The following is a 22,716-nucleotide window of genomic DNA, read 5'->3' on the forward strand; positions in this document are numbered from 1 at the left end:
TTATAGTTTCTACTCTAAGCTAGGTACATTTTGACTGAATATGTCTCTTCTGAGTGTGAGATTCTCCTGGTGTTCACCCTGAATGATGAGGCATGAAACTGGCAGGGCACAGAGAGCTCTTCTACCTGTTCTAATGCACCTGTGATGAAGGCCATAGCAGCTTCATGAATCAACTATCAGGGTGGAACATTACCTCCTGCAGGGTCCTGCGTAGCCGCAGCAGAAGAGTCTTTACCGCTGTGCAGTCCTGCTGCATCAGCCTGAATGGCAGCGCTTCCAGCCCGGGCAAAAGTTCATCATCACGAGACAGACAGAGGGACATCGGGCGCTGCTCCCTGGAAGGAACAAAAGAAAACGATTTCTGTGAGCAAGAAACAGTCTGAGATTTAGGGTTTGACAGAAAGTGGATTTCCAACATATATTGGCAAATTAATGTGCATTCAATGCAATTTAACAGTATTTTATGCAATAACCATATCAATTTCAATCCTGTTCTCCACTGATTGTGATTTAAACTAGAATGAAATGTAAACAACCTAATTTTTGTCTATTGTTTGCATTGTGCAGATTTCTGCGCAAATGAACAGATCAATCATTCATGCAGAGAATGGGATCAAATTAAACTTGATTAGAAGCACTTCTTGAAAACGACAGAAAGACAAAGGTTCAGAGTGGAGAAAAGACCCTCAAGAGAGGCTCGAGAGGAACAGTCATACCCTCTTCATCAGGCCTTTGATTGGGTCCAAGTGGATACTAATCTATATATAAACTCAGACAATTAGTCCGTTAAGAGGTTACAAAACATTACTTTTTCCAGTCTACTGAGATCGAATGACACAGCATCAATATCAAGGGAATTATATGAAGAGGGAAAAATCATCTATTCCAAGGATGACGTACACAAAATCAAAAGACTTAACACCCAAAGGTAAGGCAATAATTTTTTTGAGATAAAATCTCTTTCGTTCTTCATTTTTGAAAGAACAAAAGCCAGATGTATATCAATGGCGTATATCAAAGATATCTTCAAAGGAAGCACAGGGTATTTGGACCGATAGAAATCTCTTATTTGAGAGTTCCACAAAAAACATGAAGAGAGACCTCTTGCTAATTACGAATCTGATTCTGCTCAACAGAGGGATCGCATTGCAGCTCCAGACTTTATACGTTTCTGGGTTTCAGATCGAATTTAATTCAAGTTGCTTCAGATATAATTAAGTATTTATGCTTTTTAGTGAAGTGAAGTGAAGTGAAGTGTATGTTTCAGCCAAGTATGGTGACCCATACTCGGAATTCGTGCTCTGCATTTAACCCATCCAACGTGCACACACACAGCAGTGAACACACACACACCGTGAACACACACCCGGAGCAGTGGGCAGCCATTTTATGCTGCAGCGCCCGGGGAGCAGTTGGGGGTTCGGTGCCTTGCTCAAGGGCACCTCAGTTGTGGTATTGAGGGTGGTGAGAGCGCTGGACATTCACTCCCCCCACCTACAATTCCTGCCGGCCGGAGACTCGAACCCGCAACCTTCGGATTACAAGTCCGACTCTCTAACCATTAGGCCACGACTTCCCAAAAGTAACCGATAACAAAAGATCAAAAGGAACCTCAGAGTTCTGGATTAGAATTAAGCATCGATTCCTGGGAACCCCTCCAACGAGAGAGTCGCAGAGTCCGTAAACACAGTCAGTCTTCCAAACAAACGTCTGACACTTTTGTTGTCGTTCTTCATTACCACACGGTTTAATTCAGGGCTTTTGTGGTGAGTGTCCTTGGAGCTACAAGAAGAAGTTTACAAGCTTTCCATCTCACACTTGTCAATTAATCTCACCTTCTGAAACATCCTCTCTGAAAAATGGGAATGTTTTCTTGTTTCTCAATCCATAGCATCGACCGGTAAAAACATACTATCCATTCTGAAGGATATATCAATTGTTTCTGTTTTTGCGAATTTACAAAAGATTTCATAAACGGCTTGGGTTGCTAAATACCTGAGAAAGCATAGACAGAATCCTGACTTATTCATGATCCTCGCGCTGAGACACGGTATAGGAGAAGGCGTTCTTATTCAACATACTCATTAAAATATTAGAGCCTGTATAACTCAGTGTCTGCACAAAAACCCAGCAACAAAAGCATGGTTCTTCATTTTTTCCTGTGAGAACTGACTACGGCACCTAACAGATTCCTCTAATATTGTTTTTTACTGTGACACAGAGTCAACTGATGTATTTGTCAAAGCATGGCATGGAAAATCGATCATTGAACACATGAATTATAAAAGCAGAAGTATGGAACCACAATGTTTATTACTTAAAAAAGGAAATCAGAGTGAGCACTGCAGAAGTGATTGTATATTGTGCCTTAACAATTCTAGATTTCCTTTAGCCCTGATGCCTGAGGCGTTTAACACCATTCTGAAATGTTTTCAGAAAAAAAACAGAACTCAATTTTGCCACTTTCAAGCAATTTCCAAACACATTAAAAACATAGACCTGGTGTTAAATGGCACCTCCTATAAACACAACTGTCAGTGTTATTATTCTGTCTGCAAGGGGACGTTATTTACTTGAAAGAAGCTCTGTGCATCAGGTAATTATCTAGATTCAATCATTAATTAAAATTTTACATGTCAGGGCCTCTATGATTCGGTTTAACAAGCAATGTGATTCTTACAATAACTAGAGAAATTTAAAGTTGTGAGGTGAATCTCACTGTGACAACACTTTGCTTATAAACATGCTAACAAAAATGAAGCCTTCCAATCCTATATGAATATGCAAGGCAGGAGTATAGCTGCCATACTTAGGCCTAATCCCATTTCTACCCCTGAGCCCTTCCCCTTTCCCCTTGATTCTCTTTTGGTTGGAGGGGTAGGGGTAAGGGGAAGGGGAAGGGCCAGATAGCCCTTCAAACAAAGATTTTTCAGGACCACACTTCAAACGAAGGGGTATGAATGAATCATCTCAGTGTAAACCGGCTACAGCGCCAACACGGCTGCCCGAGTGAACAAAAAGACACATAAATGTAAGCATTTTTTGGCATTAATAAAGATTTTAAAAGTAATAATTTGTTTTATGTTACATTCAATCGTGAGTTCATATTTACAGTCATGTTATTCAAATAAATGTTTGCAGAAGTTTTTTTTTTTAATTAAAAAAAAAAAAAAAAAACACCATAGACATAATTAGAAATCCTAAACCCTTAAACCCTTTTCTCAAATATTGCAAAATCGAGAGAGAGAGAGAGAGAGAGAGAGAGAGAGAGAGAAAATGAAAGTTGTGTGTATGCGCGTCTTTACAGAGAGCGAGTTTACTTCAAAAACAGTGATTTTATCCTCTCGTTGCTGGAAAATATTATGTAGCGATTCAGTATTTAAACTGTTATTAATAAAAGTCGTGGGGCAGCGTTGACAAGTTTCTTTGCTCCTGGATGTGAGAGCTGCGTGATCTCCGATATATATGTGTGTGTGTGTGTGTGTGTGTGTGTATCCGTAAGCAGCGCATTAATATAGAACGGTAAGGCTCTAATGCACACCAGTATAGGTGTGTGTATTATAGGAGCTAATAGTGGTATCCCAATTCTTAGGGGAATATTTTCAGGGAAGGGGAAGGGGTATAAAATAGAATTGGGATTGGGCCTTAGTGTTATGATTTCTTCCATTCATCTATTTATGAGATGGCCATCATGTTAATTTATAATAATAAAGCCCATGTAGCCTCTAAAATGCTGCCTACGTAGGCAGCTCACTAAGTTTTGGAACAAAGCCTGTATATTATTTATGCTATAAAATGATCCATTTACATTTAGTTGAAGTGATGCTGTTATTAATCAGGTCTTGGGATGCACTTTGCTCTGAGACGCACCTAAAAGCTGCTGACCTCAGGGTGTTTTCATTATGCTTCAGTTGCAGCTTTGTCTCAACATTTACACTACCAGTAACACCTACATATTTCACTTTAATTATTCAGTCACCTGCATCACCCCACTACATAATATCCATTATCACCTCAATTCTGGCCATAATCTGATTATTCCAAAGCAAACACTGTCAACCAAGTCTGATCTTTTATGCATATGACCTCTGCTTAGCAGGTTGACAACCCCCCTCTGCGTGAGCTCTCATTTAGAGGCTGTATGTTATTGAAAGTAGTTGAGGGGCAGAGCACAGGAGTTCTGTACTGGCATCTGTCAGATGGGAAAGACTCTGTGTTTATTGTAAGGGGAGAGATCCAAAAACTTGTGCCCTTTTTCTGCTGGCAAACAAGATACAGAAATGGACTGCTGAAACATCGAGAGAGCCCACAAGATGCAGTCATCTTTGATTGTGAGCATGAGAGAGAGAAAAAAAAAAAAGTGGTATTAAATGAATTTAAATGATCTTCCCTACCAGCCAGAGACAAGTTTTCACACTAGGTGTGGGCGGTATGACCAAAATCTTTTATCACAGTATGAGTCATTTTATATCATTGTAACAGTATCATTCACAATATAGTTATTTTTTATTAGAAATACCCCAAAATTCTCATATACTACCTTTGATTTGTGGTTCAGTAAGATTTTTTTTTCTTATGTTTTTGAAAGAAGGCTTGCACCAAGGCTATATTTACAGTAAAAAATAATATTGTTATTATATTACATATTATTACAATTTAATTTATTTTACAAGTTGTTATTTTTTATGTAATTTATGGAAACATTATTATTATTACCAATGCTAACAACATTTGAACAGCTACATTTATTTGTGCAAATATTTCTGTGAAAATCATTTTCTGGATAATTTGAAAAGAACAGAATTATTTTTTTCAGTCAGTCACTTTTGATCAATTTAAGCATCCTTGTTGAATAAAAGTATTTAAAAAACCTTACCCAATATGCTTTTTGCGTCTTTTTTTTTTATAACAAAAATAATAAGTAAAAACATTGTGTTCTCTATATTGGTATAAGCCCTTAAAAAAAAAAAAAAAAGAAAAACATTCACAGACCACCCATTTCTTCATACCATTGGCCATTTTGTTTATCCAAGCAAAACATTTTGACAAACACAACAGGCTGCAACAAATTGGTCAAGTCCTATGAATGCAAGGATTTCTGGCAGCAATACTAGAAGTCAACAGTTTTCACACTGCCATCAACCATCTCCCTCAAACTCTAATTTTTGAGCTTTGACTCATTTTCATTACGACGACTAGCTTCAGGCTGGGATCAGCAACCTCGACGATGACATCATCTCTGTTTGTTTATTCTGAACTTTTAAACCCCAAACATCTGAAAAGCTTAAATGTGTTGATTCTGCTCATTACGTGCTGTCCCTTGTGGCTTAATTGTGGCTTATTTATTTCTAGCAGGGAATTAAGCGATGATGTCAGAACGGACGCGGTAGTGGTTGCAGGCGGTTTGTTGACATTAAAGCAATGTTTCTGGTTGATCAAATATTTATGCCTTTAGAAGATTCATTTGTTGAAAGTCTTACATGAATGAGCTTCATCTAAAATTGACAAATTCAATGGGAATTTAACGTAAAATCTTTGTTTCTCCCCTCAAAAATATTAACAGCTCGAGCGTTAAGAAATTTTCGCTTTCTAGAAGGTAACGATTCTTACTGCAGAGGAAAATTACTGTACAGACAACATGTCATAAAGGTCTCAAAAAAACCCTTCTGCCATTTATGACTAAGAACCACTTGTGTTTCAACATTTCAGTTTGTGGATGCACATCAGGCGAAGACGCAGCCGCCTCACAAAGACTGTGTCCAATCAGTGATGTCACAAGCTTCCTTGCTACATGTGACAATGGATTCTGCCGCTGTGACTCAGCCAGACCCCAGGAGACTTTCCCACGAGCCAGATCACGCTCACACACACAGATTGTGGAGAAATCCACATGACGCCACAACTGAGAGTGTGATCAAAGGTTAGGAATAATCACACCCCCAACTCCACGCTTCAGGAAAAAACCCACATCTGACTGGACCTCAGTAATTAGTTATGCTCAAACTAAAAGTCTAGCGCTCCTTTAGTCACACCCGAGTTTCCTTGAAAGTCCCATCTCGCTCTCTTTCTTTGAATCACCTTGACAGACTTAGGTAAGGAGACTGGGGAAAGTAGCACAAGGCCAGACATGCTGCCTTCTGTTGTGGAGGACCACAGCTTGTGGAGAGCTGAGGAGTCTGCCCCCTGCTGAAGCAAACCTGCTCCTGAAGGACATGAGGAAGAGAGAGAGAGAGAGAGAACCCAGCTGCTCGTGAGCTTTGCATCTCAGCATTTCACTGCTTTCTCTGTCTCTGGGCTAAAGGTGCACTCAGTAAGTTGTTGTTTACATTTTGCAGGCTCTTCATCTCGGCGCACTTTTATGTTTGTGCTTTATAAAACACCTTGAGCTCTGTAAGAACTCTATATAAATGTAAACACTATCAATATTTATTTTAACATCACACTACTAACATAACATTTTTGCTGTTGTTTGAATTATTATTTATTGTCATCATTATTGACATGAAATATTGTTAATATTATTTTAGTAGTAGCTGTTTTTTTTTGTTACTGTTAAATAGTAATATCATTATTAATGACAATAATTACGATTACATTATTTTGAGGTTTTCCAGAGCTCCAGAGATTGTGCTTTACAAATAACGTGTAATAATAATAATAATAATAATAATAATAAGAAAAGTTGATGTAATTATTCATTATAATTTAATACTTTGACACTAATTATTAATTAGAATTTAATTATTTAATAATTATAAATTATAATTATATTTAACCATATAAATAAATTATTTAGAATAACAAATCATAAGGTAAATTGTAATAGTAGCAGTGGAAGTGTGTTAATAAAGAGCTGTTCAGTTTAGTCTTAAACCCGGTAGACAATTAGGATGTTCTCTAATTCCTGAATTCCCTCAGGGATTGTTAATGGGTTTTAAGAAATGTGGTTTTAATTTACGAATAAAATATCTATGCGACTAGATATGTGACTTGAAGAGATGCTCAGATTTAGTTCTACAACATGAATTACCCATTACAAATGGTTGTTTAAATGTTCAGTGAACCAAACTTGCATCCTTATGGCAAGTAATCCTTATTTTACATATTAATCAAAAATAGCTATTCTAACTCATTATGAATTGTTGGGAAATTAAGACTAACGCACTTTCTGGTTTGACCTACAGATCAACATCATGGCAGTCCAGCTCTACAGTATAGCAAACATGGCTGTTCATGGAAGTCACCAGGGAGGGCCTATTTGTAGGTTACAACAAAATTTCTAAGTCTTACTGAAGTCGTCATATTTATATTTAAAAAAAAAAAAAAAAAAAAGTTATTCATTTCTTTACGTGAAACAGGAAAAAATTGAGTGCACCTCTGAAAAAAAGACGACCAAAATATGATTTAGAGAATGCGTACAAGGAAACTGAATGGGTCTTATGAACAATTAGATTTTTTTCCTCCTAGACTACGTTGCTGATAGCAGGGCTCGCAAAATCACTAGCCCGACGTCCCGGAGCAATTGTGTTTTCCAGTCGGGCTACCAAAATGTATCACTGCCATGCCCGACGGGCTACCTTAAATACAGGGCTCCCACGCAGTGTTCTCTCTAAGCGTGCTTCTTCCGCCGTGGCCGCACAGAAGAAATAATGTGCCTCGCGCACACAAAAATTAGTTGGGAAGCCTTGATTGAATGCCGCCAGTAAAAGGGAAAGAATAGCAATACTCGGGCAAACCGCTATAGAGCTGATGTCACAACAGAGTTAGAACCGGTGAATGCGGTTTACAGGTTTCATAGAAAGAGAACGATGCACCAAATGAGTCGCTGTAGAAACTGAATACTTCAATAGTTGCGGTGCGCTCAACACGAGAGACAACGCAAACGCAATGACATGTGAAATAAAACATCCTCATGTATTAAAGAAGAGTGGCTTGATTAAGTGCTGGAAATAATGGAGGATGGGCAAAGAACGGTAACAAAACTCTGAAACATGTACAGTCACACACAAGAGTATTGTACGAACTGTACTGTTTAGACAGCTATAGAAGAATTCATATGTTTCCGTTTTCTTATATTTAACTTACAGATCTCAGCTTAAGTTTTGCTTCAGTTTCTATTCTATTCTATCAGTTTAAATAGTTTGTTTTGATAATATATTTTGTTAGGGCTATATTATAAACCTGATAAATAATTGACCTTGTTTTTGAGTCTTTGCCTTTGAGTCTCTTGCTCATCAAGGCTGTATTCATTTCAAAAATACAGAAAAAAAAGAATTATAGTGAAATATTGCAATTTATAATATTGTTTCCTATTTTAATACCTATACTTTAAAATAGCATTTATTCCTGTGATCAAAGCTGTATTTTCAGCATCATTACTCCAGTCTTCAGTGTCCCATGATCCTTCAGAAATCATTATAATATGCTGATTTATTATCAGTGTTGAAACTGTTGTCCTGCTTCATATTTATTTGGAACCTGTGTTACTTTTTTCTTTGATTCTTTGATTAATAAAAAGTTTAAAATAACAGCATTTATTCAAAATAGAAGTCTTTACTATCTAGTTTATCCATTTAACACATCCTTGCTGAATAAAGTTAATTAACTTTCTTTAAACTTTTTTGAAGTATCTTTAAAAAAGAAAGAAAATTTCTGACCCCAAAATTTGGAATAGTTTATATTGTAACAAAATCTCTATTTTGACTAAACACTGTTATTTAACTTTTTTTTTTTTTTTTTTTATATAAAATCACAGGTCCCAAAAAATACAGTATAAAAAAAATTCAATAAAAAAGCAGTACAACTGTTTCCAACATTGATTAAAAACCTGCGTATTAGAATGATTTCTAAAGGATCATGTGACACTGAAAATACAGATTTGCTTCACAGGAATTAATTACATTTTAAAGTATATTAAAATAGAAAACATTTATTTTAAATTGCAATAATATTTCACAATATTGTTTTGTGAAAAAATATTCAGTATTTTTTTATCAAATAGATACAGCCTTGATGAGCATAAGAAACTTCTTTAAAAAAAACTTTACTGATCCAAACTTTTGAACTGCAGTGTATTATACAGTAAAAATGTTTTCTCAGGTAACCTAAAATGTACATCATTTAGTTACATCAAGGGTTAAATCAAATATAAATAGCAAATACCACATTAAAGTTAAAATGTACACTTTTTGTGTGTGTGCTGTACAGGTCTAAAGAATGCTTTTGCTCAGGTGCCCAAAATATCCGCCCAATAGAGAAAAGTTTTGCTCAGCACGAAAAACAATTTAGAGGGAGCATTGCTCCCACGGGTCCTTAAATTTGATACAACTAAATTGAAGAGTTTTTAAGGCCTTAGACCGTTTTAAATGTTAAATGGTATTAGAAAAAATTTCAAATTTCCTTAAATAGATTAAGAATTCTGCAGATACCTTGTAAATAGTAAAATACAACTTTTTCCTTGATATTAGTTGATATTTGTGTATTGAAAATGTTTTTGATTGAGATTTATGTTCTTTATTTTATTTGGGCTAGTTAAATTAATTTCCGGGCTACCAAAATCTGAAGAGTACCTGCCCGAAGGGCTACCAGAGATTTTGAAATATTGCGAGCCCTGTGATAGTACAACTAAATCAGATCAAAACACAAAGACTTTGGTCATTTTGTTCCTCACAAAATGGGGGGGGGGGGGGAGATGATACGGTTGAGGATTTCAGTTTCCTTTCATTTAAACTGTGACTCTCTCTGTATGAAAGCTGTATAAGAGAAAAGCAATCATAAACCTTTACACTGTCTTTGGCAGTCTTTTTTCCATCTCTTCCTATAGCTTCATCTTTCTGCCTCCCTTCACAGAGCAAACTTCCTTCTGCCTCTCTTCAGAGCTGTAAAATGGGCTAGCGCTGCGTCGCTGAGCGAGAAAAACATAACACAAGCTGCTGTGCATCAGTCTCGCTGACGGCTGATGCATTTTCCACACCAACAGCCCAGATTTCGCCTTGGGATAATATATCTTGTCACTTAGTCAGGGTGTAGGATTATAGCCCATCAAACAGTGCATCCTCAATTCTAGCTAAGCTGACTCACAGCAAAAAACAGGCCTCCCAGCCACTGTCCATTAAAGACATCTATACTAGCTGACACCTCCCCACCATAATGACACTATACCGCAATCCCAAGCATCTTTCAAAGCCGTTTCTCTCCCGTCTTCCAAATCATGAATTTGACAAACATGAGAAAAAGCCAACTACTTTACTTCTTTTGAGTTTCATTGTTTTCAATGCTGGGTGAATTATGGGTTGCCAAAAGCAACAAAAAGGATAGTTCACCCAAAAATGAAAGTTTGCGATTATTTATTCATCCTCGTGTTCTTCCAAAGTAGTATGCTGCCTTTACGGAACGCATTCTTTTTCCATACAACAATAGTTCATGGTGATTATGGTAGGCAGAGCTTTAGTAAATAAAAGAAAAATCCATGACTGGTGAGCTATATTCTTCAGAAGCTTTGTGTAAGAAACGGATTGAAATTTAACTCATTCACACGTTCAAAAGCGTGTCATACCCAAATGTGATGCATCTAAATACACTACTGTTGAAAAAGTTGAGCTGGGAAGATTGTGTTTTCAAAAAAGAACACATATGCTTATTATTGAATAAAAACAGTGTAATACTGTTAATTTATGCAATTCAATACTGTTATTATTGCAATTTAAAATAACAGTTTTCTACAGTAAAATATTTTTCAAATGTAATTTACCATTACATTTACTTCAGTCTTTAGTAGGGATGGGTATCGTTAAGGTTTTAACGGTATTACTACTCTTACCGATACTGCTTATCGATCCGGTACTTTAACGGTATTCTTATCGGTACTTTTTGTTTTACTTTGTTTCTTTGTTCATATTCTTACTGTATCTTATCTTATGTATATAAAACACTAAAAATGCCTGCACTTCATCAATTTGTAAATGCACCAGTGTGCAGGTATTTTTAGTGTTTTATATACATAAGATAAGATACAGTAAGAATATGAACAAAGAAACAAAGTAAAACAAACTGACAAATACAATAAAACAAACACACAAACGAAATGAAATAAACAGTGCTTTCATTTTTCCATGAAGGTCTACTAATATTAATGTTCAGCAATAGCAATAGTTACAAAAGTAATCAAATGAGCACTGCATAGTTTTCACTGTATGTACTGATAGATTTATGTTTATTAAAGCTATAACGTTGTTCAGATTAAGAGCTGTGGGTGATTTTCTCTTTGCATTTTGTTCTTTGATTAACATTGATGGCTCACGCTCCAGTCTGACACTTTAAGACAGTATACTGACACGCATCGGATTTTCTCCCAACTTTTCTCGTCCACTTAAAACATAAAAGTGAAGACTCTCATAACCGGCCATTTTGACACATTGTGTGTGTATTTTTTGGCATATTTTTGTGTGTTATTTCGACGCGCCCGAAGCTCAAAGTGTACTTTGCTTGTCCGTTTTGGAGCACGCCGCCGCGCAGGCACACACGCGCACACACATTTCAGCCTGGGGAACAGCAGATTGTACTTTCAACGTTTTACTATCAAATATGTCCTGCAATGTAGCAACAGTAAAGACGGCATTTTATAACAATCACTGATTGAGCTGATTCAGATGTTAAGTTTTGGTTCGGAGGAACGAATCCGCGCCGCTATGAAGGGAAGGGTGTTGTGCTAGAAGAAACGCGGCTATAATCCTTGGAAGCCAAAATCGAAAAAAAATAAATAAATACTTAGCTTAATATAACAGCCACAGGCCTAAAGTGTGAGCAGATGTTTGAATAGTTGGTTCTCTCTTCTATCATAATTAAACAGGACTTTCATGTTGCGTGTGCTGAAGCTCATCCGCGTGAGCGCGATCTGGCTTCTGAATTGCGCATAGCAAAAATGCATCATAGACAAATGTTTGAATATTATTGCACATAAAAACAGCTGGCGACATATTATATATTATATATTATATATATATATATATATATATATATATATATATATATATATATATATATATATATATATATATATATATATATATATATATATATATATATATATAGAGAGAGAGAGATAGAGATAGAGATAGAGAGAGAGAGAGAGAGAGAGAGAAACAATAAATGTGTGTGTGTTTTCTTAATTTCTCCAATAACGACAGAAGTACCGATAACGTCAGAGCTTATCGATACTCCGGTCTTTCATAATTTAGCCCCGAGACCGATTTAATACCGAGTTTCGGTACCCATCCCTAGTCTTTAGTGTCACATGATCCTTCAGAAATTATTCTAATATTCTGAGATGGTAGTCAAGATAGACTTCGATACCGATACCTTGAGTTCGATAACTGTTCCTGAACGATACTTTCTTCGATACCAATTTTATGAAATCAGTTTTAACAAGATTACATTATCTCAAAAAAATATTTTTGTTTTTCAGCTTGTTGACATGTATACAGACTCATCTCCTGAGCCACTGTACAAAGGAACAAAATATAGCCAATACAGTAAATCAGTGCAAATAATTTTAATAAAGCTCATAGTTTTCAGTTTACACTAGTTTATTGTTATTAAATGCTGTGTTGTAGTATGTCTAATTATTTGAATCCATAAAAACTACTTAGTTTATTCAAATTTATTCATTAGCCTCATGAAATGTTTTATTTTTCCTCAGAAATTCTGTGTTCTGTATCTGGTTTTCAAATTAAGGCATAAAACATTAATTTCATTTCTCTATTAAATTATTGAAAATCAAACTATTTATTTTGGCAAACTAAATTTTACTATTAAAATTAAAACATGGAAGAAATGTTGTGTGATCAGTGTTGGGGAAGCTACTCTGAAACTGTAGTTTGACAAGCTACAAGCTACTCGTAAGTTAAAGTAGTTAAACTACAGTCAAGCTACCCTATTGGAAAAGTAGTTAGCTACACTACAAGTTACTATCAAAAAGTAGCTAGCTACATTGAAACTACTTTTGATTTTTTTGAACAACGTATATTATAAATAACTGAATAAGTGTCTGAGGAATGTTTTAAGTAAAATATTTAGTGTTTAAAACAATGCAATACAATTATGATTTCAAAGAGTATTGTTTTATTACACACAACACTCAAATATCTCAGACTGTTACAAAAAGTGTAACCTTTACTTGTCGTTTCTTTGAGAGACATGAACTTGGACAAATAAGGCCATGGGTAATTAACGTTAGTTGTTTCTCCATCCTCCAAATCTGCCGCCACATCTTGCTCCATCATGGATAATATGGGTGTGTCAACCCACTTCTGTACGTCAGTGACCCGTTAGCCGCAAGATGCGTGATTAAACAACAGGTGGCGGTAATGGCAAAAAATTAGTTTGTAATCTAACAAGAAGAATATCCTTGCATCGCGCTGATTCGCGCAGGCTCGACAAAACGCAATGTAGCTTTTGCTCGCGCTACACCGCTACTTGCTGCAAAAAGTAGTTAGCTACTGGAAAAGCTACACTGTTTAAAAAGCAACTGAGCTACTGCCAAGCTACTGAAAAATGTAGTTAAGTTAGTAGCGTCGCTACTTGTAGTTAACTACTCCCCAACACTGTGTGTGATCATTACTTAAAAAAGGTTTTAATAATTTTAATAGTAGCCTAGTAGTAGCAGTATGTACTCTCTGCTGAACAATAGTAATATATTTCTGCCGCAGTGTCTTCCAAGTTAAACCGAACTTTTATTTTGACGGGTTCCAGGAATACCTTTACAGTTCTGTGAGTATTTGATATGACGCTAGTTTTACTCAAATCAAAAGGTAAAATGCTCATGAAGTGACTCTGAGAGCAGGTCTGGAGATGTTGTTCGTGTGTTTATGTCCTCATTTAGTGAGACGGCAGACGCTGAAATGACCGCGAGCTTCATTCTGTGCATAGTAAACAAAACCACGCGATATAGAGAGCAGACTGCTCCGTACACTTTCGAAACGCTCTTGCGGATGTCAAACACTGATCAATCTGCGCCACGTCGCTTCTAGTCAAACACACCTAGTGCTGCAGGCTTATTGGCTCACTGACATTAATGAGATTAACCCCTTAGGTATCGAAATTTGGTACCGAACGACAAGACGTTTTCCGATACTCGGTGGTATTGAGGCAATTCGGTCGGTGCCTAAAAAGTATCGAACTTGATACCCAGCCCTAAAGATATGTCTTACTGACTGACTCTGTACTGTATGTGGAATGAGACTTGAGAGACGCAGTGGAGGGAACATTTCCCAGTAAAATAAATAACCTAAATTTCTGTATATTTCTTACACAAAGCTATCATTCAGCTTCAGACTCAAAGTATTGTATACAAGTCATATAGACTACTTCTGTCATTGGTTTATGGTGATTTTCTGTCCTTTTGGTTTAAAGGGGTCAACGGATGCCCATTTTCCACAAGTTGATATGATTCTTTAGGGTCTCAATGTTTCTCAATGGTAGTGAAAAACAACACCCTTTTTACCCTGTCAAAATCAGCTCTTTTCAAAGCAAGCTGTTTTCTTGCATGCCGCTTTAAATGCAAATGAGCTCTGCTAACCCTGCCTCTCTCTTCCAAGCCGCTCTCTGAGAGACAGTAAACTTTAGCTGCATTCATCGTGCAACTTGATAACTAGCACATTATTAGGAAAGGCGATTTGCAAAGATTCATAAAAAACACTGTATACTCACTTCTTCTTGAGGTGAAGCTGGATCACGAATGATTTGCGCGAACATAGACGTACAGTATGTAGGTAGATCAGAGGCACATTCCCTTCAAAAACAAACATAACCAACTGCGTCTTCAGCGGCTCAGATGTTGGTAGTAAATGACAACTGCTATGTTCATTATTACATCCAACAACAAAACACTTAAATCGCTTAGGAGTCACTCTTGTCTACATCTGCTCCGGCGTCGAAACAATGGCGGACTGATGACAGCTCACTCAGGGAAGGTCTAATGTAAGACACCAGACCGGTCTGTGCTGAAACGTTACTGTCAATCAAACAATCGTGGGAACGGCTTGATTTGAGAAAGGGGTAATGATTTTTAGTAGATTTTAAAAAACACTGGGTGGATTTTTATCATTATAGGGTGGATGTGTACACACACTGCCAACTAACATTTATGTTCAAACAACATGTAAAAGTGCATTTCGCATCCGACGACCCCTTTAAAAACACTATGTTGTTCATTAACAAAAAAAAAGCTACAAGATACTTAACATAAGATAATGCTTTTGTTTTTCACCAAAAAATTAACAGCATGCTTAAAATTGCATAGGCCTAAGTAAATAAAGAGATTTTTTTTTTTTTGTGAGCTATCCCTTTAAATGCTCTTTAAACACTGTTAATAAAATATTAACATGCCAGAAAAATTTACTAATAAAATTAGCTAGTCCAGCATGAATAGCAATAGCTTAGCTGACGATGAAAAAGCCTAAACCTTGTCAATAACAGGGTCAGACAATCATAGCACAAAGTGGGAGATCTTTAACATGATGAGAACAGAACGGTCCTGGGGTGCCAGAAATTTATAAAATAAAATATAGAACTTCCTCAAATGTAGCAATAATCCAAAAAAGTAGCTTGCAGGACTACTCGGTAAGAAATCTCATTCAAAACTGTGTCAAAGCTATCAAGACAAGGTCATTCAATCACCACCTGCTGACAAGGCGAAAATACGCTTTCTAGAAGCAGCACAGCTTTTATGAGGCATTCGCTAGCTCAAATATACTATAAAATGTCATATAACAGTGTAGGTTTGGAAAAGTACTTCTCATAACCTTTCAGCAATATAAGGTAATATCTGGAACAGTGGTGTTGCATTTAAAAGTTAAACCTTCTACTTATACAGAAAACAAATACATGACTTATTACAAGTAGTTGACATGTAGTAGATCAGGTACATTCTGTAATAATTTCAAAATAAACCCGTTCTATTTTAAGGGCATGCTCTAAAAACTGTACAAATAATTATAAGGTCAGGAAATGCATTCAATTTTCTAGGCTAATTTCCATGCTAATATAATTTGCTCAGTGTCCACATGGGATTCATCCGGCTCTGAAATGACTCAGACGAATGAAACTGCCAATCAGAGTAGACAGACTTTGAGAAAACCTTATCAAATAATACAAAATGACGGGGCAGTCAATACCCATGTCAATACATCAGAGAAAGTTTGATATTTTAGGGAACAAGATGCAAAGCAGTGGATGAAGTAGGACTCGCTTCCACTGTGAACACTATTGTATAAATTATTTTATTCTCACGTCAACATTGTCATGACTGTATTTCTTGGCATGCTATTTCATCAAAATGCTTCAAATCTGGCTGAAGCTGTTCTTCTGTTTAACATAGTAGAACAATCCCTTAAATGAGAACTGATGCTCCAAAATAAATTCTCAGAATAGCCCAATATACTTATACCACACATACAGAAAGAATGCAAATCTCTGTAAACAAAAACTTTTCCATCAATATATCATCCATCTTTATTTACATGATTTATGATGATGGATCATTTGACATGCTTGCTGCTTTTTTGTACGTGTCAAAGATCTGTTACTAAATGTTTGTTTCTTTTCAAACTTTCAGCCAAAAGTTCCAGTTTTATGCATTAAATGTTATTATAAATGTTATTAAAATGTTTATAAACATGTAATAGCTTTTCCTTGCATGTATTTGTAATATATGTCATAAACTGAAGCACAGATGACTTGAAAGACATTCGTCTGTGGAACACAAAAGATGATATTAGGTGTATGGACCAAAAAAAATAAAACAGAAGACGTTTTCACATGATCCTTCAGAAATCATTCTAATATGCTGATCTTGTGCTCAAGAAACATTATAATTCTTGTTATCAATAATGAGATCAATTATGCTGCTTAATATTTTTGTGGAAGCAGTGATACTTTTTTGATGAATATAAAGTTAAAAAATGTAATATATATTTTGTAACATTTTAAACTCCTTTACACTGTCACTTTTGATGAATGTACTGCATCCTTGCTGAATAGAAGTACTAATTTCTTAAAAAAAAAAAATATATATATATATATATTTTTTTTTTTTTTTTCTAACATGCATTTTCTTGTAGTGCCAGTGAAAATATTGGCAGGCAAGTAACAATCTGAACTACAAGTCTGATTGGACCAGCAGAAAAAAAAATCTTATTGTTGAGCTCTCTAAATCAGTTCATGTTCATGAAACAATTGGACGATCATTTTGTGGTTTGTAACAAGGTAAAAACCATTACTGAATAATAAAAGTGGGCATGTAACATTATCCCCCCTGTCGAACCATTCATGTTCACAGTGCATCTGTGAAATTAAGAGTAGAAACTGCAGTAAGGAAAAGATACCTGATGGGGGGCTCCTTGGGATCTCTTCCAGGGGCCCGGTTGGTGGAGGCTTCCAGGGGTGAAGGCAGCAGGTTGAGACATGATGCTAGGGATTGACTGGAATCCTCTCGTGAGGCTGTAATAGCAAATTAAAAAAGAAAACAAAAAAAGCTTCTGGGTGAAAATAAGCTTCAACTTTATTTACCTGAAATAAGGGATTTATTTATATTTTTAGGACTTTTTTGTACAACAAACAAAATTTTGTACTTTGTTGGGTCGCCACTTGTCCAATGTGTAATCTGGGTCCTGAAGCAAAACCAGCTGAGAACCACTGATCTAGGGGAAGTTCATGCCAAAACAACTTCATGCATAGGTACTGCAATATTTCCTTCTCTTGCAAAAAAAACTGCTTTAGTAAATATCAGCAATGACATTCGCTGTGTTTATCTGTCTAGAGGCTTTGCCTGTGGTGTATGTTAACGTGTAGCGTCACATGTGCTGATGTAACTCCTCCCGAAATATCAGAACATTTGGAAAATGAAGATGACGACATGACTAATTCATAACTGTATGCGTGCATAACTTTATGGTGTAATATTTTACAAGGTATTAAAATCGGAAGACATGCCCAAGTCTTCTTCAGCTAAAGCTAGGGGGGGGGGATAAGGTCTCATCTTTTTTTTAATCTACAGGAAAAATCATTTCTTCAAGCGATGCAGCTATTATAAGAATGTGTAATGTGTATAAGAATGTGTAATTACTATAATAAGACATTCAGAGATTTAACAGCATGAATATGAAGGAGAGTTAAATGCCATAATACATGTTTGAGAGTATGAAGCAAAAAGGAGAGAGCAACTGGAGTCTGGTAAAAACATACCATGGTGAGGTCGCTGGTCATCCGAGAGGTCAAGATCCAGCATCAGGTCATCTTCATCCAACTCAGATGAGCCAAGGTTATTCAAAACATCCTGAAAAAGGGAGAGAAAAAAAATATCATGCAAGGGTCAAAATAAAAAAAAAAATTGCGTATAGTTCATTTTTACATTGAATGCCATAATTCACCAACAAATGGTGTTATGTAGTTGCACATAATTAAAGAATTTATACTTAAAGAAAATATAGTAAATATACATTATTGGTATGTAACATTTCCAGTTCTTACTGCAAAAAAACTACACATTTTTATAAATTTAGATTTATAAATCAAAACTTAATTATATGAATACATTATTTTAATATTTTTAAAGTACATACATACATACATTACATACATACAGTAAAAATGGTAAAATTATATGACCAGGCCAATAGGAAGAAAAAAAAAAAAAAAGTTGTTACTGTTGAGACCTTGTATCCATACAAGATTGTGTATCCATACCATTTTAGTAGTTATGACATATTTAGAATCCATTTTAATGTCTCTACTTTACAGTTAGAGTGACTAATGACTTTTTTAAATTAAGCTCAAACCTCCAGCTGCGTGTCATGGACTCCTTGTTAAAGCAAGATGACAAAAGATGATTTAAAGACGCCTCCACAGCAACCTTTCCACACATCTAACTAAACTAAAAATTCCACTGTGCACTCAAGAGGCAGAAAACCTGTATATAGCTCAAATCAAAGTGGGCTTCTGGGTGATGCCTATCAAAGTGTCACACTGCCATCTTGTGCCCAGCATGTAAAAAACACCTTAAGATTGAAAGCTAAAGGTAAGAAGAATAACACTAAAACAGGGTTGTTTATTCTCACACACAAACTGGACTCAGCAAAGCTCTGTATGGAGTACTTCAAGCTAATCTTATTTAAAACTGCATGTAAAAGACAAAAAGGCAAAAGAGCAGCTATTATGTCCTATTAAAGTGGAAAAGAGCAGCTCTGTGGCTAATTAAGCAGGATAGAGCAATGTATTGGATAGTGCATCAGAACAGATAAGTGCCTTAACTTTGACTTTGCTAGAAATTAAAGGGTCGCTGGGCACCTAATTAAGACTCTCAGGATATGAAACGGCCTGGCCTTTACCTCTGTGAAATATTACGATGCCAAATGGCAAAATGAACATAATGCATCACTACTGTTGTAATCTCTGTAAGAACGTAATATTGATGAAGTGAACGACCTTATTCAGTGACCCGTTCAGACAGCTTATTTAGATATAAAGAGGAACAGTGTCATGGTTCATAAATGTCCTTGTGAACATAAACAGCCGAACACAGGTTATTTATGTGCATATGCATGCAAACTGTCTCAATCAACAAGGTTACTAATCACAGATATTGACAACAGAAGCACAAAGGACAAAAACTGCCAGTGCTCGATAAAAATATCTGCGTGAAAGAAAAAAAAAAAAAAAAAAAAGTGATATGAAAAGATAAGTCTTTTTTTTTTTCCTCAAGCGTTTATTTCAGTGGGATTGAGGTGGTGACAGAGAGCTGACATTTGGTGTGACTCACTCTCCATCTCCCGATGTTCAGATTGATTTTTCTGATCTTTTCATGTCAGTGTCAGGAGAAAACATGCTTTACTTATTAACGAAATATCCTGCGGCCCTTGACAAAAAGGCCAAAACAGTTCAATGGCAATGTAAACAGCTTTTCCTCCTTTCGTATTTCAGAAAATCACTTTAAAAAAAAAATATCCCCGTGAGAAAATAAACTCTGAAACACTATTTGAAGAGGCAATCTTACAGGTTTCACTTTAGCAGGTTATGCAAGGATACACCCTAAGAACCAGTAATCTGTGCTGCCACTAGAAATTCTTATGAAGAGTCAGAAAACACAAATATATCCTAAGGATTAGGAAATGACCCAAGATGAACTTGGGGCGCCCGCACTTACGATCCACTACAAGACGTGTGAAATGTTAAAAAATGAGACATGATTCAAACGGTCGTGGTACGGTCATGAACGTATGTCGATGACTGACACGGAAGAGAAGAAATTGTTAAATAGTCATTTTTGTTTTTTTGCACAGAAGTAGTATTTTCATAGCTTCATAAAATTAAGGTTGAACCACTGATGTAACATGGACTATTTTAGATGTCCTTACTAACTTTCTGGGCCTTAAATGTTGTAGTTGCATTGCCGTCTATGGAAGGTCAGAAAGCTCTTGGATTTCAACAAAAGTATCTTTTTTTTTTTCGAAGATGAATGAAGGTCTTACAGGTTTGGAAGGACATGAGGTTGAGCAGTTAATGACAGAATTTACATTTCTGTGTGAACTATCCCTTTAAGTAAGTAGTGATTATTTTTAGTTGGTGCCGATCATTGGTGTTATATCAATAACTTTGCAGAGACAACCCCAATTAAACAAATATCATCAATTTCAAGTCTAGGCCACAATGTATTGAGCAAAATAAGGCTTGATTCAATGAGGCACCTTTCTCATAAGTGAAACTAAGGCCCTTCAGGCACATTCAGCAAACCAGCACTGGCTGCTGCCAAATGTTTCATTCATTAGCAAGACCAAAGTCTCCTGCTCTACAATATAAAGGTTGATTGCTAGCTAAAAACAATTAGGCCGTATCAAACAAGAACCATCTTGATGCAAATGAAGCGGCAAAAGGCAAAGCCAAATTACCGAACAACACTTATGTGATTTACAAGCGTGTTGGCCAAAGATTACAGAAATGGGAAACTACTGTAGTTCCTCAAATGTTAATGTTTGAAGAACACAGAGAGCAGTAACTGGCATGCTTCCCTTGAGAGCAGTGAGCATAACCACAATTTCTCACTATGACAATGGAATACTTCCCTTTTCCTGTCTGTCTTTGTGTTTACACAAAAAGTTATGCGAGTCATCCCCATAAAAAAGTATGTTAATGAGCATTCACATTCTTTGGTGATTACAGCGTTGGCTTAGAAAAATCTACAAAAGAGACTTTAAAATGGAACACAAACACAAATTTATGTTTTTTTTAAGAGGGCTTAAAATAAAAATGAGTAGGTAGCAACTGGCTTTCAAAATGGAACATTCAGAAAACAAATGATTTTCTTTTAAATAAATAAATAAATATCACTGTTATTCATGCTTAGGTTCATTTTGAAAATGACTCGCGCTTCAGTGAGCGAGTCAGTTATTAGAACAATTCGTACAAACAACTTGTGAGTTTGGGACATGTTTGAGACCGATTTATTAAGAGCCGACTCATTCATTCGCAAATCAGACAACACATAACAATGTTCATTGTTCCGTGCAGCTTGCACAACGCAAAATGCTGCCCTTTCTCTGAACTTGACGGCACCGTGGAAGAGGATTTTCCTTCAACAAATCCGTTTCATCTGTCAATTAAAATGTAGGCTCACATATCCATTTATCTTTATCTGACATAGCGTCGATAATACAAGAATCTGGATCCTCAAAGTCACCCAAAACATACAACACGCTTCCTAAGATTTCCGATTTCTGTTGACAAACCTGATCAGACACGCTGCCTTCAGGATGTAGCCTCATCCAAGAACAACTGCCAAACAGGATAATGTAAATGGAAAGGCCAGGTCAGTCCAGCCAGAGTAAAGGTAACCCTCACTCACAAATTTTGCACGGCACATGACTTGATGACAAATTAGCAGTGGCACTTTAGCAAGCATTAAAGAACAATAACACAGGATGTGGTGTTTTTCTCCGCTACGCTGGAAAACAAGAGCAATTACTTTGGCCTCAAGCTGTGCAGGTGCAGGCTACATTATTCACAAACAAAACAAAGCCTTTATAACTTTGTAGGAACTAGCCAAAAGTATGAGCCATTGTTTTACATTACTAATTAAAAGAATGTTTTCCTGTAAGGGGTTTGTCTAAAAAACTCACTCAAGCTTAATTCTTTATCTATCACTAATGACCGGCAGCAAAATAGTATAAAAATAGTAACCATTCAAAAATTTGGGGTCAGAAAAGTTTTTTTTTTTTTTTTTTTGAAGGAAATTAGTTTTATTCAGCAAGAGCACATTAAATGATACAAAAGTGACATTTATTTATAATGTTCCAAAAGAATTCTATTTCAAATAAATGCTGCTCTTTTGAACTTTTTATTCAAATAATCTTGTATTATGGTTTCCACAATATATTAAGCAGCACAACTGCTTTGATAATATAAGGAACATTTCTTCATGTCCAAATTCATATATTAGAATGCTTTCTGAAAGATCATGTGATGCTGAAGTCTGGAGTAACGGCTATTGAAAATTCAGCTTTGCCATCACAGGAATAAATTGCACTTAAAATATCTGTTCTTTTTAAATATTGTAATAATATTTCACAATATTGCTGTTTTTCTGTAGTTTTAATCAAATAAATGCAGTTTTGGTGTGCATAAGAGACTTCTTTCAAAGCCATTATAAAATCTTACCAACCCCAAACA

At 36.0% G+C, this 22,716-nt stretch overlaps 1 protein-coding gene across 3 annotated transcripts in view; it reads right to left on the bottom strand.

Annotated features, from left to right (window-relative positions):
- LOC306848552 (serine-rich coiled-coil domain-containing protein 1-like) overlaps positions 1-22,716 on the bottom strand; it is an 85,395-nt gene that overhangs the window by 52,687 nt on the left and 9,992 nt on the right. For all 3 annotated transcript variants that reach the window (XM_079383177.1, XM_079383178.1, XM_079383179.1), the window contains exons 4-7: positions 18,241-18,331; positions 17,628-17,696; positions 17,382-17,496; positions 194-335 (exon numbers count right to left, since the gene is read on the bottom strand). In XM_079383177.1, the coding sequence (XP_079239303.1) occupies positions 194-335; positions 17,382-17,496; positions 17,628-17,696; positions 18,241-18,331 (417 nt within the window). The remainder of the gene's footprint in view (positions 1-193; positions 336-17,381; positions 17,497-17,627; positions 17,697-18,240; positions 18,332-22,716) is intronic.

This window comes from Barbus barbus, assembly GCF_936440315.1.
Source record: "Barbus barbus genome assembly, chromosome: 28".
NCBI lineage: Eukaryota > Metazoa > Chordata > Actinopteri > Cypriniformes > Cyprinidae > Barbus > Barbus barbus.